General features: G+C 42.5%; 2 protein-coding genes across 3 annotated transcripts in view; one reads left to right on the forward strand and one right to left on the reverse strand.

The window, feature by feature from the left end:
- STRA6 (signaling receptor and transporter of retinol STRA6) overlaps window positions 1–10,924 on the forward strand; it is a 110,756-nt gene extending 99,832 nt beyond the window's left edge. The window contains exon 18 of the mRNA XM_073652770.1: window positions 10,478–10,924. Within this exon, the coding sequence (XP_073508871.1) occupies window positions 10,478–10,638 (161 nt within the window). The 3' untranslated portion in view covers window positions 10,639–10,924. The remainder of the gene's footprint in view (window positions 1–10,477) is intronic.
- LOC141166254 (immunoglobulin superfamily containing leucine-rich repeat protein 2-like) lies at window positions 9,861–13,289 on the reverse strand. 2 transcript variants are annotated; one of them, XM_073652772.1, is made up of 2 exons: window positions 12,867–13,289; window positions 9,861–12,235 (listed from the first exon to the last, which is right to left on the reverse strand). In XM_073652772.1, the coding sequence occupies exon 2, from the start codon at window positions 12,216–12,218 to the stop codon at window positions 11,106–11,108; it is 1,113 nt and encodes a 370-aa protein (XP_073508873.1). In that variant the 5' UTR covers window positions 12,219–12,235; window positions 12,867–13,289; the 3' UTR covers window positions 9,861–11,105. The 2 variants fall into 2 exon arrangements, with proteins under 2 accessions (XP_073508873.1, XP_073508872.1); XM_073652771.1 differs by having other exon boundaries at window positions 9,861–12,221; window positions 12,867–13,279.
- Window positions 13,290–18,375: the final 5,086 nt, after the last annotated feature.

Here is an 18,375-nt window from a genome sequence, read left to right on the forward strand (position 1 = left end):
CAGTAACTGCGTTGTTGAGGGCACGGCAGATGTTTTGGGACACGTGCTTGTGTAGTGCGGGGATGGCACACCGGACAAAATAGTGTCGGCTGGGGACCGAGTACCGAGGGACGGCCACCGCCATAAGGTTGCGGAAGGATTCTCTCTCCACCAGCCTAAAAAGCAGCATTTCCAACGCAAGCAGTCGTGAAATGTGCGAATTTAGGACTGTGGCCTTTGGGGTGTTGGCTGCAAATTTGCGCTTTCGTTCAAAGCTCTGGGATATGGACAATTGAACGCTGCGGTGGGACGTGGACGTGGACGTTGATGCTGTTTCTTGAGAAACTGCCATAACAAGTGAAGACTGAGAGGAGGGGGCATCTTTACATGCAGTATGGACAGGGGATTGCCTTGCACACACAACAGGGGGTTCTATTGCACGCACAACAGCGGAAGAAGCAGTGGTGACACCCGCCGACACTGGTCGTGGACCCTGGGGTTCACCCCACAAAGTCTGGTGTTTTGCTGCCATGTGCCTGATCATGCTGGTGGTGGTCAGGCTGGTAGTTTTGTCACCCCTGCTGATGCTGGCATGGCAGGTGGTACAAATGGCCTTTTTGGGGTTATCAGCAGAGTCTTTAAAAAAATTCCAGACTCTGGAAGACCTACCGGTTGTACTGGCAACGTCCCTCGTGTTGGTGTTACGGGGAACTGTTGCCCGCCTTCTGTGTGCGGCCACCACACTGCTTCTTCCTGCCTGTTGGGGTACTCTGCCTCCCTCCCCCTGTGTGCTGCTGGCCTCGCTCTGCGTGTCCTCCTGCCACGTTGGGTCAGTTACTAGATCATCCACCACCTCCTCCTCTTCCACTTGCGCACCACGATCCTCTTCCTCACTTCCTGGCAATTGTGTCTCGTCATCGTCCACCTCTTGTGACAAATTGCCAGCGTCGACTTCCTGTGGCAGTGGCTGTTCAAATATTTGGGCATCGCTACATGGGATCTCCTCTTCCACCACTTCAAGCGGGGCAGGCGAGGGGCACAAATATGGAAATGGACCAGTGAACAGCTCTTCAAAGTGTCCAACTGTGGGATCAGTTGCTGTCTGACGACACTCGGCATGGTGGGAGGAAGGAGCATCAGGGTGAGGAGGAGTATGCAGTCTAGACTCACCGCTACTAAAACTTGACCGTGTGGAACACAGACCGGAGGTGGTGGTGCCCAGGTAACTGAAAGTATTATCTGCTATCCAATTAATAACCTGTTCACACTGATCAGTTCGCAATACTGGTGTTGTAGTGTGCTTCCCTAGTAATTCGGTCAAGAAGTGGGAGCAAGAAGATGTGGCTGTTGGTTGTGGCACATTTTCAGCTTGGCCACGGCCCGTCCTCTACACGCACCATCACCAGAACGTCCAGTTCCACGTCCCTTGCCACGCACCTTCCCATTGTAAATGAAGTAAAATAGCTTACACTCGCAATATCAATGGAAAAAGGGTAATATAAAGGAGATTAGAACCGTGGAAGAGGAAAACCACAGTTCTATTTCTCTGGCCTACACCAGAATCTTTTAAGCAGATATATTTGTGACTGAACAGACAGGGAGACACTATTTTTTTTTTTTACGTAAAACAGGCCAAAAGCTGGATAATACAGAGATTTGAACCGTGGAACTGCAAAACCACAGTTCTAATTTACTGGCGTATACCAGACTTTTTTAAATAGATACATTTGGGGCTGAACAGTCAGCGACACACTCAAACTGTTTTTTTTATGTAAAAAAGGCCCAAAAGTGGATAATACAGAGATTTGAACCGTGGAACTGCAAAACCACAGTTATAGTTATGTGGCGTACACCAGAATCTTTCAAACAGATATATTTGTGTCTGAACAATCAGGGAGACACTATTACTGTTTTTCTTTACGGAAAAAATACCAAAAGCTGGATAATACAGAGATTTGAACCGTGGAACTACAAAACCACAGTTATATTTTTCTGGCCTACACCAGACTCTTTTAAACAGATATTTTGGTGTCTGACCAGTCAGGGAGACACTATTACGGTTTTTTTTACGGCAAAAAATGCCAAAAAAAGGATAATACAGAGATTTGACCCGTGGAACTACAAATCCACAGTTATAGTTATGTGGTGTATACCAGACTCTTTTAAACAGATATATTGGTGTCTGACCAGTCAGGGTGACACTATTACAGGTTTTTTTTACGGCAAAAAATGCCAAAAACAGGATAATACAGAGATTTGACCCGTGGAACTGCAAAACCACAGTTATATTTTTCTGGCCTATACCAGACTCTTTTAAACAGATATATTGGTGTCTGGCCAGTCAGGGAGACACTATTACAGTTTTTTTATGGAAAAAAATGTCAAAAACAGGATAATACAGAGATTTGACCCGTGGAACTGCAAAACCACAGTTATAGTTATGTGGCGTACACCAGACTCTTTAAGGGTATGTGCACACGATGCAGAAATGAAGCAGAAAATTTCTGCATCATTTCTGCATCTCCCTGGCAGAAAAAACGCATGCAGATTGTGCATGCGTTTTTCCTGCAGAATACATGCGGATCCACATGCAGATTCACATGCGTTTCCGCATGCAGATTGACAAGCGCTTTCCAGGCGATTTTAGCATCACCTGGAAAGTGCTTGATAACTAGGTCACACTATATAAATCCATGCAAACAGCATGGATTTATACAGTGTGAACCGAGAGAGTGTATATACTTACCTCTGATGGCCCGCGCTGTCCTGCTCACTCCGTTCTCCCGGCTGCCGGCAACTTTGAATTGAAAGACCTGCCGACGTCAGCGTCACGTGACCCGTCACATGACTCTGACGTCACCGCAGGTCCTACAACTCACTGCAAGTGCCGGGAACCAAGCGGGAGCGCTGCACGGGCCGACAGAAGGTAAGAATACATTTATTTTTTATTTTATTCTTCTTTTTACAGCTTTTTTAATGGTACCTGGGTGTGGATGAGACTCTCCTCTCCTCCACACCCGGGTACCATCCGCACATTAGAACGCACCAATTACGCAAGTACAAATGCTGTCTTGCGGAATTGGCGCGTTCTAATGCAAGTCAATGGCGGCGAAATCGCCGCGTTTCCGCAAAATTAATTGACATGCTGCGGATTTTTGACCGCAGCGTTAACGCTGCGGAAAAATCCGCATCATGGGCACAGCACATGCGGATTTCCATTGGGGAACATTGCTGCCCTTCTACCATGCGTTTTTCATGCGTTTCCGCGGCGTTTACGCAACTGCAAAAACGCCGCGGAAACGCATGAAATACGCATCGTGTGAACACAGCCTTAAACAGATATATTGGTGTCTGACCAGTCAGGGAGACACTATTACAGTTTTTTTTTTAACGGCAAAAAATGCCAAAAACAGGATAATACAGAGATTTGACCTGTGGAACTGCAAAACCACAGTTATATTTTTCTGGCCTACACCAGACTCTTTTAAACAGATATATTGGTGTCTGACCAGTCAGGGAGACACTATTAAGGGGTTTTTTTACGGCAAAAAATTCCAAAAACAGGATAATATAGAGATTTGACCCGTGGAACTGCAAAACCACAATTATATTTTTCTGGGCTTCACCACACTCTTTTAAACAGATATATTTGTGTCTGACCAGTCAGGGAGACACTATTACAGTTTTTTTTACGGCAAAAAATGCCAAAAACAGGATAATACAGAGATTTGACCTGTGGAACTGCAAAACCACAGTTATATTTTTCTGGCCTACACCAGAACACCAGACTCTTTTAAACAGATATATTGGAGTCTGACCAGTCAGGGAGACACTATTACAGTTTTTTTACGTCAAAAAATGCCAAAAACAGGATAATACAGAGATTTGACCCGTGTAACTGCAAAACCACAGTTGTATTTTTCTGGCCTACACCAGAACACCAGACTCTTTTAAACAGATATATTGGTGTCTGACCAGTCAGGGAGACACTATTACAGTTTTTTTTTATGGCAAAAAATGACAAAAACAGGATAATACAGAGATTTGACCCGTGGAGCTGCAAAACCACAGTTATATTTTTCTGGCCTACACCAGACTCTTTTAAGCAGATATATTGGTGTCTGAACAGTTACAGACACACTCAATTTTTTTTTTGGGGGGGGGGGATACCAAAAGGTTAATAAGATGCGTATTTGGACAGTCTGACTCAGCAAAAAAAAAATACAGGATTTAGATGAAAAAAAAAAATTTTTTCCTGGCCCCTGAGACCAGGCTGATAAGTCTAGCAATTTGACCAACAGGAGCACACAGGACTGTAATGCAGCGTTTGCTGGTATAACCACTGCATCTCCTATACAGCCTGCCTGCCTGATATCTGGGATGGATATTAGTCCTGAGAAAGACTGTTTGTTTGATTTGGCAGGCTTTAGAGACCCTACACTAACTATTTTGTAGTATAAATCTCTCCCTAGCTCAGCAGCACTGACCCTACACTGGCTGATCCGGAGTGACTGTGTCCAAGATGACGGCGCCCGGTTTTAAATAATCGAGGTGACGCTGTGCGGCCAGCCAATCACTGTAATGCCCACAAACAACATGGCTGCGGCATTACAGTGACTGGCTGGCAATCCCTGCATGTTCATTGGCTCTGTAAAGAGCGCCAAACATGCAGGGCGGAGACCCGAGCTCCCGCCCGAGTAACCCGGAAATGCTTGGTGCTCGCCGAACATCCCGAGTAGTAAGATACTTGTGCGAGTACCGAGCAGTGTCGAGCATGCTCGCTCAACACTAATAACTACCTGTGTGAGAGTACAGTATACATTTGCTTACTTTTGAGTTGTACATATGTCTACATAACATATTCATTATAAATCAATACAAGATAACACAAAGAGAAGATGATGGATTTCTCAAAGTGATCAAGAAAGATCCTTCATTTCCCTCATGGATCCTGCTAACATGGAACCAGAGGAGTAGTATAATAAAACCTCATATAGATCACTGCTGCACATGTATTCTCTGTTGGGAAGTGTTTCTATCTTTATGTTTTCTCACTTTTTTAAAACTATAAAAAAAATCACATTTAAAAGCAATTTATTTTTCAGAGAAGTGACCAGACTTTAATCCAATATGACAGTGAATATAAGTGATTTTATTGCTTGGAATTGTACAGACCAAGTTCTTGCTAATGCAGTTTGTGAGCATGGAGATAGAAATCAAATCAGGGCTTCTGCCCTCCCTCCCAGTGCTGATGTTAGGTCTTCTTAACTTCATGTCGAAAAAATAATAGACAATTTACCAAAGACTAATTTAATTAGGATCTGAACAACTCTATTGCATTAGATACTTACTAGTATGAGATATATTCTGGTTTTAGAGTCAAATATGGCACACACAGCATTGGTATCACCTTATCTATGGATTCTAGTGCAATGTTTAATATAATTCGGAACTTTAGTTGTTACTTAAAGGTTAAAAGGGCTTGGCCATTTTTTTTTTAGCAAATGTGACGGGGACATGATTTTTTAACACTTACTAATATATAAGTATTTCAGGTTTTCCTCCTACACTTGTTAGTACAGCTTTCCTTACAGACTGACCAACATGTCTGCTCTCAAAATGGCTGCTGATGAAGCAGCATGTGACCAGACCCGTCCATTCCCATTTGAGGTGCTATTGGATGAGATTGATGGACAGATCTGGTCACATGCTTCTGCTTCAGCAGCCATTATGAGAACAAAAACTCTGTACAGTCTGTGAGAAAAGCTGCACTAACAAGTCGGTAGCACTTCTCAAAAGGTAATACCTACTGGCAGACATATCAATTGTGCAGTCTGTGTGGCCACACAGGGTCCCAAGAGGTAACAGGGCCCATTTCCATCTCCAAAGCAGGTGGAATTGTGCATTATGATAAACTATTGAGCTGAAAATGGCTCATATACTGTTCTTGCACAGGGGTCTTTTTCTGAGGCCACCAGTGGTAATACCTTAATTTAGTGGCAAACACTAATATGAAGTCCCCAACTCATTTGTTAAAATAAAGATAAAATGGACAACCTCTTTATTTCTACCCCTGAGTTAGTGTTTTTACATGTGTACCTTCTAAAATGTAAAACGCTATATGCTCGTGCAATATTATTATTATTATTATTATTATTATTATTATTATTCCTAGGCAGTGCTCCCTACAGGAAAATAAGATGAATTTGGCACTTCAAAATAGATGCAGAAATAAGATTTTTATTGTACACATTTTCCACTGTTTGCATTAGTTAACGTTTTAGCCAAGTTGTGGCCTTCTTCAGAACAGTTTACTGCTCAACCGCAGGCATATGGCTTAAGAAGGTGATTGTACCAAAAGGTGATGTGTGCTTGGAGCAGGCCAAGTTTATGGACCGGCGCTGGTGAAAAGCACCATATGCTTGCTGTTGAGCAGTAAACTGTTCTGAAGAAGGTCACAGCTTGGCCGAAATGTTAACTAATGCAAACAGTAGAAAATATGTACAATAAAAATCTTATTTTTGCATCTATTTTGGAGTGCCAAATTCATCTTATTATCTATTCTGGAGCGGAACCCTATTTGTGCACCCATAATAGGAGTGTCGTGCAGCCTAAAGCCCTACAGGAAAAGTTATATACTGTATTCTCTCTAATGCTAGTTATTTGCATTAGTTTTCTCATAATTTTAATATGTAACAACTGCAGCCATTCTCTGTGCAGTCATTTACAATATCTGCCAACATTAAGACTAGGGATGAGCGGTGTTCGACTATAACTGTTCGCCAATCTCAAATTCGAGCTGTTTTGGGCGGTGTTTGAGTTGTTCGACGAACCCGAACAATTTGCAAAAAATTTGGCTGTTCGAGGTTATGTTCGATAACTGTTCGTGCACCAAAAGCGTGTCCTGCATGTCTGGCGCTATTTAGAGCACCAATCATGCAGGGATTGTCTGCCACTCACTGTAATGTCACAGCCATGGTGGTTGTGGCATTACAGTGATTGCCCAAATCGATGGGAACAGTGCTCACAGTGAAACATGAAAAGCCGGCAATTCAGCAGCAGCATTCACCGGTACCCGACAAATTAGAACAGAAAGAATAGAGAATCACACATAGATTAGATAGATAGAAACATGTCAGTCACATATATATGAAGTACAGTGACAGTGTTGCTTACACTACTTGTCATTTAGTGTAAAGGATTTATTAAAAAAAATAATAGTGTTTTCATGCACCGTCTCTTTAAAAAAGCCGGCCAGCATTTCAACAGCGGTACCCGACAATTTAGAACAGAAAGATAGAGCTTCACACATAGATTAGATAGATAGAAACATGTCAGTCACATATATAAGAAGAACAGTGACAGTGTTGATTACTGTACTTGTCATTTAGTGTTAAAATAAAGGATTTATTTAAAAAAAAATTGGCGTGGGGTTCCCCATAATTTTAGGCTCTAGCGGAGGTTAAGCAGACGGCTGGGGCAGATGTTTGAAGCCTGGGAAGGGGGTAATACCAGCGGAGCTTCCCAGGCTACTAATATCAGCCCCCAGCTGAATACCTAGCCTTTACTAGCTATTAAAATGGGGGACCCCCCCAAAAAAATGACGTGGGGTCCCCCCTATTTTAATAGCTAGCAAAGGCTAGGCAGACAGCTGGGGGCTGATATTAATAGCCCAGGAAGGGTGCCATGAATATTGTCCCCCTCCCAGGCTAGAAACACCAGCCGTCAGCCGCCCCAGAAATGGCGCATCCATAGGATGCGCCAATTCTGGCACTTAGCCTCGCTCTTCCCACTGCCCTGTAGCGGTGGCAGTGGGGTAATAGGGTTGGGGTTGATGTCAGCTTATAATGCCAGCTGACATCAAGCCCAGGTTAGTAATGGAGAGGCGTCTATAAGACACCCCCATTACTAACCCCATAGTCAAAGTTAAAAAAAACACAAACACCCAGAATAAAGTCGTTTAATTGAAATAAACACACAATTCTTTATTGTTCTAAATTAAACCATACTTACCGTATCTCCCATTCCAACTGAAGCCAACGATCTCCTGCAATAAAAGTAAAATAATAAAGCAACATCATCCTTACCTTTCCATGGTTCCCAGGACAGCTTCAGCTCTGCTACATCGAGATGACAGGCTGGACCGCAGCAGAATGCTGCCATCCAGCCTGTCATCCCGCAGACACTGAGAAGCGCAGGCATGCTTGCACTCCTCAGTGTCTCGCTGTGACGGCATCCAGATGAGCCGAGGTCATGTTCAATGAACTCGGCTCACCTCATGTACGTCACTGACAGCGTGGGAAAATTCTCCTGCACTCAGCGCTTCAGTGTGAGAATTCTCCCACGCTGTCAGTGACGTGCATGAGGTGAGCTCATGTCCAATGAACTCGGCTCACCTCATGCACGTCACTGACAGCGTGGGAAAATTCTCCTGCACTCAGCGCTTCAGCGTGAGAATTCTCCCACGCTGTCAGTGACGTGCATGAGGTGAGCTGAGATCATTGGACATGAGCTCACCTCATGCACGTCACTGACAGCGTGGGAGAATTCTCACACTGAAGCGCTGAGTGCAGGAGAATTTTCCCACGCTGTTAGTGACGTGCATGAAGTGAGCTGAGTTCATTGGACATGAGCTCACCTCATGCACGTCACTGACAGCGTGGGAGAATTCTCACACTGAAGCGCTGAGTGCAGGAGAATTTTCCCACGCTGTCAGTGACGTACATGAGGTGAGCCGAGTTCATTGGACATGACCTCGGCTCATCTGGATGCCATCACAGTGAGACACTGAGGAGCGCAAGCATGCCTGCGCTTCTCAGTGTCTGCGGCATGGCAAGCTGGATGGCAGCGTTCTGCTGCGGTCCAGCCTGTCATCTCGATGTAGCAGAGCTGAAGCTGTCCTGGGAACCATGGAAGGGTAAGGATGATGTTGCTTTATTATTTTTCTTTTATTGCAGGAGATCATTGGCTTCAGCTGGAATGGGAGATACGGTAAGTATGGTTTAATTTAGAACAATAAAGAATTGTGTCTTTATTTCAATTAAAGGACTTTATTCTGGGTGTTTGTGTTTTTTTTAACTTTCACTATGGGGTTAGTAATGGGGGTGTCTTATAGACGCCTCTCCATTACTAACCTGGGCTTGATGTCAGCTGGCATTATAAGCTGACATCAACCCCAACCCTATTACCCCACTGCCACCGCTACAGGGCAGTGGGAAGAGCGAGGCTAAGTGCCAGAATTGGCGCATCCTATGGATGCGCCATTTCTGGGGCGGCTGACGGCTGGTGTTTCTAGCCTGGGAGGGGGACAATATTCGGGTCACCCTTCCTGGGCTATTAATATCAGCCCCCAGCTGTCTGCCTAGCCTTTGCTAGCTATTAAAATAGGGGGGACCCCACGTCATTTTTTTTGGGGGGTCCCCCATTTTAATAGCTAGTAAAGGCTAGGTATTCAGCTGGGGGCTGATATTAGTAGCCTGGGAAGCTCCATGGGTATTACCCCCTTCCCAGGCTTCAAACATCTGCCCCAGCCGTCTGCTTAACCTCCGCTAGAGACTAAAATTACGGGGAACCCCACGCCAATTTTTTTTTAATAAATCCTTTATTTTAACACTAAATGACAAGTACAGTCACCAACACTGTCACTGTACTTCATATATATATGTGACTGACATGTTTCTATCTATCTAATCTATGTGTGAAGCTCTATTCTTTCTGTTGTAAATTGTCGTGTACAGATGCTGAATTGCCGGCCGGCTTTTTTAAAGAGACGGTGCATGAAAACACTAATATTTTTTTAAATAAATCCTTTACACTAAATGACAAGTACAGTAACCAACACTGTCACTGTACTTCATATATTTGTGACTGACATGTTTCTATCTATCTAATCTATGTGTGATGCTCTATTCCTTCTTGTCTAAATTGTCGGGTACCGGTGTATGCCGCTGCTGAATTGCCGGCCGGCTTTTTTAAAGAGAGCATCTTCTGAGCAGTTTGTCAGCTTTTGGACACCTTTGAAGGTGTTTTCTATGTGTTTCTATGTGTTTTTGTTTGCCTGCCATTGGTTTTAACGGTGTTCGATGGTGTTCTAAGGTGTTCGACGAACAGTTCCTCGAACATCCCGGTGTTCGACGAACCAAACCGAACCCGAACACTACGGGGGTGGCTCAACACTAATTAAGACATCATACTTTATTTTTTTTTACATTGTATACATTTCCTTCATTTTACATTTGTCACCTACCATTTAATGCCAACATGGCATTTCTACCCAAGAATATTACTATATGTGTAATGTAAGATATCCTATCCCTGAGAGTAAACATTTCCATATTCATACAAAGCTATGAATACATTTTTCCATCTTGCAGTAATTAACCCATCATTACCCTTCTTTATTAATTAAATAAATTTCTTCCAGCTTAATTCTATTTATCAGCATTTTACCATTAAATTCCACTTCACAAATTACTGAGCACTTTTTCTTTTTGTCTAGGAATTCATCTGATGCCAGAAGATGGTCGACCACTGAAGGGAGCACGTTCTCACGTAGCCCGAGCCCGCTGGGGTCTTGCATATACTCTAATCCACAACCCATCTCTTGCCAGCCATCGGGGATCAAGAACCATTAATGGATCTCCCACACGTTCTAAATAGCACCCGGCCAACAACCAGTGACATTCCAGTAACATAGTCTACCTCCGACCTCCCTTCCCTCCTATCCCCTAGAAGCACTGCTGGACAGGGTGGGGTTTTATAAGGGGATGGTGGCCCCCTTTATTTTTGTAGTTTAGTAAAATATATTTCTCCACTAGAACATTGTTTCATTTGCTTTTAACAATAACTTGCTTCACATGACTCTGATGACCTAATTTGTTATGTAGATATAATCTTGTTATGTCTTTTATATATACTACTAAATATATGTGTGTTGTCTACTTTATTATTTCTATGTCTTTGGTATATTTTTCTGCTGTTCAAAATACCAATTGTGAATTTGAATCTGCAAGTTTATACACTACAGTGGTTTATATGCAGAATATGTTCCCTGCATGTTGCATATGTAATATCATATAATATCTAAAAACGTCCAACACAGCCAGTTATTTTTTTTTCCATTGTTCTCATGAGACTTTTAGCCATAATACCAAAACCAAAGCCTGAAATAATAGCATAGGCCTGTCCATAATTGATGACCCCGTATTTGTGATTGACCCCTTTTTTCCAGTCACTAGAAGAAGCAGAAGTTTCTCTTCTGGATCTACTTGCCAACCTGAAATTTGATGATGAAGAAGAGTGATTGAAAGTTCTTCAGTATTCTCTGTTGTGTGGTTGGATACACGACATACATAGGCAGTACCCTGCTTAATAGGAGTTACTGAGACACTTCCATTCATACATTTTCTAACTGATACCTTAATGTCTTTGTGGATTTGATTATCTCCGTCTTTTTGATTCATGAAGTAAGGCACTCCTACCTCTTTGCAAAGCAACAAAGTATCACCCCAAACTGGACTATCGCTAATTATTTCCACTGGTTTTCTACACTGTAAGTCAGGTACCTTGTCTAATGAGATATCCTTTAAATCCTTTGGAGATAGGCAGATAATTTCTTTTTTTCTATCGATCGTGGTCCAAGTTCTTTGAATCCAAACTATTAGCCATGCCAAGGAGCAAGAGCAATGGAAGGAATTTCTGTGCAGCTGAACATGTGTCAGAGAGGTCAATGGATCAAAAAGACCTTCGGGCAATGAATACAACTGATTGTTGCTGAGCTGCAGAGATCTCAGTCGTTTAGAATTGTTGAATGCTCCAAATGGAATAGTAACCAGTTGGTTGTTGTTGAGGTTCAGGAGCTCAAGATCTTCAAGTGTTGAAAGATCTGTCCAAGGAAACTCATTTAGCAGGTTATGACTTATGTCTAGACTTATCAGACTGGTTAGAAACTGGAATGTGCCAGGATTGATAGTCGTTATCTCGTTATATGTCAGATACAGTGATGTCAGTTTTAAAATATTAGCAAAGGAGGTTCTGTTAAGTTTACTGATGCTGTTAACAGATAGGGAGAGCTGATTTAGATTCTCAGGGAAGCCTACTGGTACATTCAATAGTTCTCTATACGAGCAGTCTGCCGAAGGGCGGGCAGTAGTAATGCACTGGCAGGTGGCTGGACAAGATGTGCTTGGCACCAGGCACAGGTATCCAACAACGGCAAATAAAAAAATAAACGTGCCCATGATCTGGAAAAAAAAATCTGTGAAAGAGATTTTGGACAAAATAGTCAGGTAATAACAATATATGACTACTTTTTACCATTGATGGCAAACAACCAGCATGCACTTTATCACCAGAATTCGCTCTCCATGCATGTTTTATAGGTGAGTATCTCTAACCTAATCCTGATATTTGTAGCAAGAACATTCTCCTTCTTACTTCTCATACTTTCCCCTTTTTATATTAACCATTTCTCTTTCAGTCAGTCTTTCTCCGTGTTCTGTACATAATTCCTCTTCTTGGCAACAGAACTGTAGGATCTTTGCCAACTCCTGTTCGCACACTTTCCTTTCACATGACATAACCAAATGTTCTAAGTATAAGATATGGAAGCTCCCACTTCCGCTTAATAACAACGACCCCTCTTTGACCTTGATCCTTTAGCCTTTCTCGGTGATCATCACTATGTATGTATATATGTAGCTGTCCCGCTGAGCTCACTGATACGTCGTCTTCTTACTCCTCAGTTGCTCTGTTAAAGAATGCTTACGTTGCTGTAAATCCTCTTCACACTTCTGGCTTATTACATCCTAATTACCTGTTTCTATTTCTAACTTCTTTCTCAGCAATACAATCATGCAATTTACAGTACACAATCCTACTCCTCTTACCTGAATACAGCTTTCTCCCACGCTATTTGGATAACAAAAATAAACTCAGCCCTTCTTTTTCTCTTCCTCTAACAGGCTGGGTACAGCCCAAAGTCCTTTAGCCAGAGTTAAAGCATAAAATTCTGCAGCCTGTTGTCTTTGTCCCTCCTCCGCTGTGATGTCTGTCAGTGCCTGTAGTCCAGAATCAGTTTATGTAAACTCCTTTGCTTCTAAAGGAAGAAATCTGCTTCCAAAATACTGTTTACATAGTTTCGCAGTAATATCTAAATTATAGCTCCCATCTGCGGACAAGTCTGATTTGGCCTTCAGAGTCTCATCAAAACACAACATGGGATTCTGGTTAGCAACGTAAAGTGCCATGAAGTAGTGTGAACCATTGAAATATCATTTATAGATTGCAATAACATTTCTTGAAAAATATTTAAAGGGGTTGGTCACTACTTAATACTTAAAGGGAAAAAAACAAAGACAAAAGCGAAATACACAAATACCTAGAAGTAAATGGATAAATCGCACAATGCATAAAAATAATGATAAATAATAAGGGGTATTTAGTTAACATAAATTTTGAACAAAATAATGTAAAAGCCATCCCGCAACATCACGGCAACCCTTATGGGACAGTCCTAACTCTAATATTAAGACCTTACCATTTGTCAAGTGACATACATATGGATAAGGGCAGAGAGACTGAACCCTTAGTAGAAGCCTGGACCTGAGAGGCAGATTGAACCTTTAAGCTCAGACAAAGGTCGGCCACACCCTTATATGCACTAAAGCACATTGGACTACAAAGAAAAAACCTGGGAGTCTGAACTGAAACGTAAATTGATGTGCATGCAAAATGTAAATGCATGTTCACATAAGGCCATTAGACAGAAAAAAAACAAAGATGAAAGCGAAATACACAAATACCTAAAAGTAAATGGATCACCAGTAACTGGCCGCGGGCACTATGGTTTTGACAGAGCTGTTGTGTTCCGGCAGCATCCGAGAACTTACTGGTGCCGGTATCAGCTGATAGGCGGAGGTACTGGGTGTTGCATCCCCATTGATCAGATATTGAAGGTCTATCCTAAGGATAGTCTATCAATAAAAAAGTATTGGCCAACCTCTTTAAATTGATTTTCCTTGTTGTGATGCATATGAAAATATACATATTCCTTAGATTTATATTACATACTTTCTTTTAGTTTTACACTTATGCTTAGATCCTGAGCAAGTTAAACGTTTTGTAGTTGAACTTTCTAAGAAGCATGATTGATTTATGTTGTATAGTAGGTATTAACTTCAGTATATTCATATAGCACACACCAATCACATAGGGTCAAAATGTAGAGATGAAACAGAATAGAATAACTCCTGCTAGTAATGGAGATCTCCCCATAATACAATCCAGAAGCTGGAAACATCAGGATTGTTTCTTGCTGAATGGGTTTTATGGAGAAGGCCTAGACGAGAAACATTCTTGCTCATGGCATATTCTCAATTTATAATGAAATTCCATTTTATTATACTACCTTTGGGATGATGTAAACTAGCTGCTGACATTTATTTCCAGTGGGATTCTGATTTTTTATAGCTTATACCACAAAGTGCATTTATAGGCCTATATTGACCAGTAATACTAAATGGCAGCAATAATTAAAACAGCCCCTTAGTCCTATGACTCTAATTTAATTAAAAGTGCAATAAAATGTTAACGCAACACTAATAATCATGGGTATTTTGATGCATAAGCCTAAATCAATACATTCAGCACTGGAAGAACCATACCTAAACTGCAGTAAAGTTTCATAATGGCTTTGCCACAGTATATTTTTGAGAACCAGTCCTCGCAACTGCAAATGGAATTGCATTTTTATAATTAAAGGATTTAATTGAGAAAAACATAATAAAAAGTAACAAAGTTGCACATGACGAGCTATATAACGATTGTACAAATACACATGATCTAAACCATGTTTGAAATTTTTTTATCAAACTGAGACTATAAAGATAGGCTTTCAACATCTTCCTTTTATATCAAGGCCCTGGTTCTAAACTGTGGTCCATGTTCTCCAGGGGGGACATGCCATGTCTAGGTTTTGGCACAGTTTATGATCATAGCGTTGACAATACTTTAATGTTTAATAGAGGCAGTTGTCTATGCGACATTGAGGAGGCAATTATTATTAGTCCCTTTAGGTACACAAAGCACAAATGCAGTGGTATAACTTTATGGGTTGCATAAATTGAAGTAAGTCCGTGGTTCCTCAAGGCCCAGCACACAAGGTACTGAGGCTTGCTAGTCGTGGCCTGATGATATCTTCTCATTCCTTTTTCACTTTCTGACCACGGCCATGGAAGAGGCCCAAGTTCGAGGTTTCCCGCCCTCTAGTTGGCACAAGTGATTAAAAATGGTATGAGGTGATGGATCATACTTCATTTAGGGAGGAAGCAGAAGACTAGCTTATTGCTCAAAGCAGTCTTATAAAGTAGGGCACATCAGTGATGTAAGTGGCCAATAGGGTATTATGTGTATTGATGTGACATAATGTTAGTTCCAGGTATGACAGACTGAGAGATCCTTGGCAGTAGTGAGTTCCAGTTATGGGGGAGTTTCATCTTCAGGGTGAAGACATGTGGCATGCTCTAGTATAGTGGAAGCTATCCTCATGATATAACTGCCGATTTATTAAGACTGGCAGTTTGTACTCAAGTCATGATTAAGTGTTATGTTCTGCTACCAAAGCTAAGGAAAGAGAGGAGATCTGTCCCTACTATAAGACTCAGCTGAATCCCTACGATGTAACAGGGAACCTGATCCTGCGATCAGACCTGCTAAAGTCCTAATCTAGTCTGTACGGAGACCTATAGATTTGGGGAGGGAATCCCTACAAGTACTAAGGACTGGGAGGAATATGGGACACCTCCTAACAGAAATAGCAGCAGACAGACGAACAAACAAAATAGATAGAACCTAGAGGTCCGTAGACCAAGCAAACTAACAGAGTTAGATACAGAGCACAGGCTAGCTAGAAAGTAGATATACAATGAAGTCCAGCAAAGCCAGAAGGGCGGAGCAGGATTAAATAGGCCAACAAGGTCATGTGACCAGCAAAGGAAAAAAAACCTAACAGCAAGGTTCTAACAGTACCCCCCCTTCTAAGAGGATCCTCCGGATCCCCTAGGACCAGGCTTATCAGGAAATCTCCTGTGAAACGCTCTGATAAGTCTGGACGCGGAAACATCATCTGACCTCACCCAAGAGTTATCCTCGGGTCCGAAACCTTTCCAGGCCACAAGATACTGCAAACTACCTCTATACCGTCTAGAGTCAAGGATGCGAGAAATTTCATATTCCCCGTCCTCCACCACCGGAGGAACAGAGGCAGAGGCGTCACCATCCGACACAACAGCTTTTTTTAACAGAGAGACATGAAAGACCGGATTAATTCTCCAGGAGGTAGGAACCTCCAACCTAACAGCAGATTGGTTGACAACCTGAAGCACCTTAAATGGCCCTACAAACTTGGGACCCAATTTCTTAGAAGGAATCCTCAACCGCAGATTCCTAGAGGACAACCAAACCATGTCACCAACAGCGAACAAAACCTCCTGTCGTTTCCTATCAAAGTAGTCTTTAGATTTTCTGTTGGCCTCCTGAAGATTACCACGCACATCCGTCCAAACTCTTTCCAAATCACCGGAAAAATTCTCCTCCTCAGGCACGGCAGATCCCAACTTGGAGAACGACCCAAACGACGGATGTCTCCCAGAACAACAAAAAAAAGGCGAACAACCAGCAGAAGAAGATGTATGATTGTTCAGAGCAAATTCGGCAAGTGGCAGAAACTCAGACCACCCCTCTTGATTGTCTGCCACAAAACAACGCAAGAACTGCTCAACATCCTGGTTTTTCCTTTCTGTCTGGCCATTAGATTCAGGATGATATCCGGACGAAAACGACAAATGAATTCCCAACCTGTCACAAAAGGCACGCCAAAAACGAGCCACGAACTGAGGACCCCTATCAGAAACAATGTCAGTAGGAACGCCATGAAGTCTGACAATTTCCTTGACAAAGGCCTTAGCGAGAGTTTTAGCGCAGGGCAGTTTGACGAAGGGAACCAAGTGACACATCTTGCTAAAACGGTCCACGACCACCCAGATGACAGTAAAACCCTCAGAGGGGGGAAGGTCAGTTATAAAGTCCATAGCCAAATGTGTCCAAGGAGCACTGGGGACCTCCAAAGGACAAAGCAACCCCGCAGCAGGAGTATGTGAGGACTTAGATCTAGCACATATAGTACATTGGCGCACCCACTTAATGACTTCCTTCTGCCATCCAGGCCACCAAAAACTGCGACCCACCAGTCTCTTGGTCTCAGAGATTCCGGGATGACCTGCCAACCGAGATTCGTGACACTCAACAAACAAATCTCTCCTAAAGGTCCCAGGCACAAACAACCTCCCATGAGGAGTGTTAGATGGGGCATTCTCCTGAGCTTTAAGAATCTCATCTTCCAAAACGGAGTCTAAAGCAGCTATCACAACACCTTCTTGTAAAATGTTTTCCTCTTTCTCAGCACCGACTATGGGAGAAAAACTGCAAGACAAGGCATCCGCCTTAACATTCTTAGTACCAGGGATGTAAGTAACGGAGAAATTAAACCGCGAGAAAAACAGTGCCCACCTAGCCTGACGGGCATTCAGGCGCTTGGCAGCGTCAAGATATATCAGATTTTTATGATCCGTAAGAACCTGAACGGGAAATTCCGCACCTTCCAAGAAGTGGCGCCAGTGTTCAAATGCGAGTTTAATAGCCAATAATTCCCGATTACCAATATCGTAATTCAATTCAGTCTCCGAAATTTTTTTTGAAAAAAATGCACAGGGATGTAATCCATCCCCGTTATCCTGAGACAATACTGCGCCAACCCCCACAGAGGAAGCATCAACCTCAACCAAAAACGGCCTAGTAACATCAGGCTGCATAAGGATGGGAGCAGAGGTGAACCTCTCCTTGAGATACACAAAAGCTTCAATGGCCTCAGAAGACCACTGAACCGCATCAGCACCTTTCCTGGTGAGATCAGTCAGAGGTTTGACAATACTAGAAAAATTTTTTATGAATTTTCTATAGTAATTGGCGAAACCCAAAAACCTCTGTATTGATTTCAAACCAATAGGCCTAGGCCATTCCTGCACAGCCTGAACCTTAACCGGATCCATCTCAAAACCTTTGCTGGAGATAATGTAGCCCAAAAAACTAATTCTCTGTACAGCGAACTCACATTTCTCCAGCTTAGCAAAAAGCGAATTGTCCATTAATAACTGTAATACCTCACGTACGCTCCTCCAATGAGACTCCAGATCTGGCGAATAAATCAAAATGTCATCCAAATACACAACCACATTTTTACCGATCAAAGGTCTAAGGATGTCATTAATCAGATTCTGAAAAAATGCAGGAGCATTAGTGAGACCAAAAGGCATAACCAGATTCTCAAAATGACCCACAGGA

This window comes from Phyllobates terribilis, unplaced genomic scaffold (assembly GCF_046119375.1).
Source record: "Phyllobates terribilis strain yellow unplaced genomic scaffold, ASM4611937v1 Scaffold_11__3_contigs__length_659146591, whole genome shotgun sequence".
NCBI lineage: Eukaryota > Metazoa > Chordata > Amphibia > Anura > Dendrobatidae > Phyllobates > Phyllobates terribilis.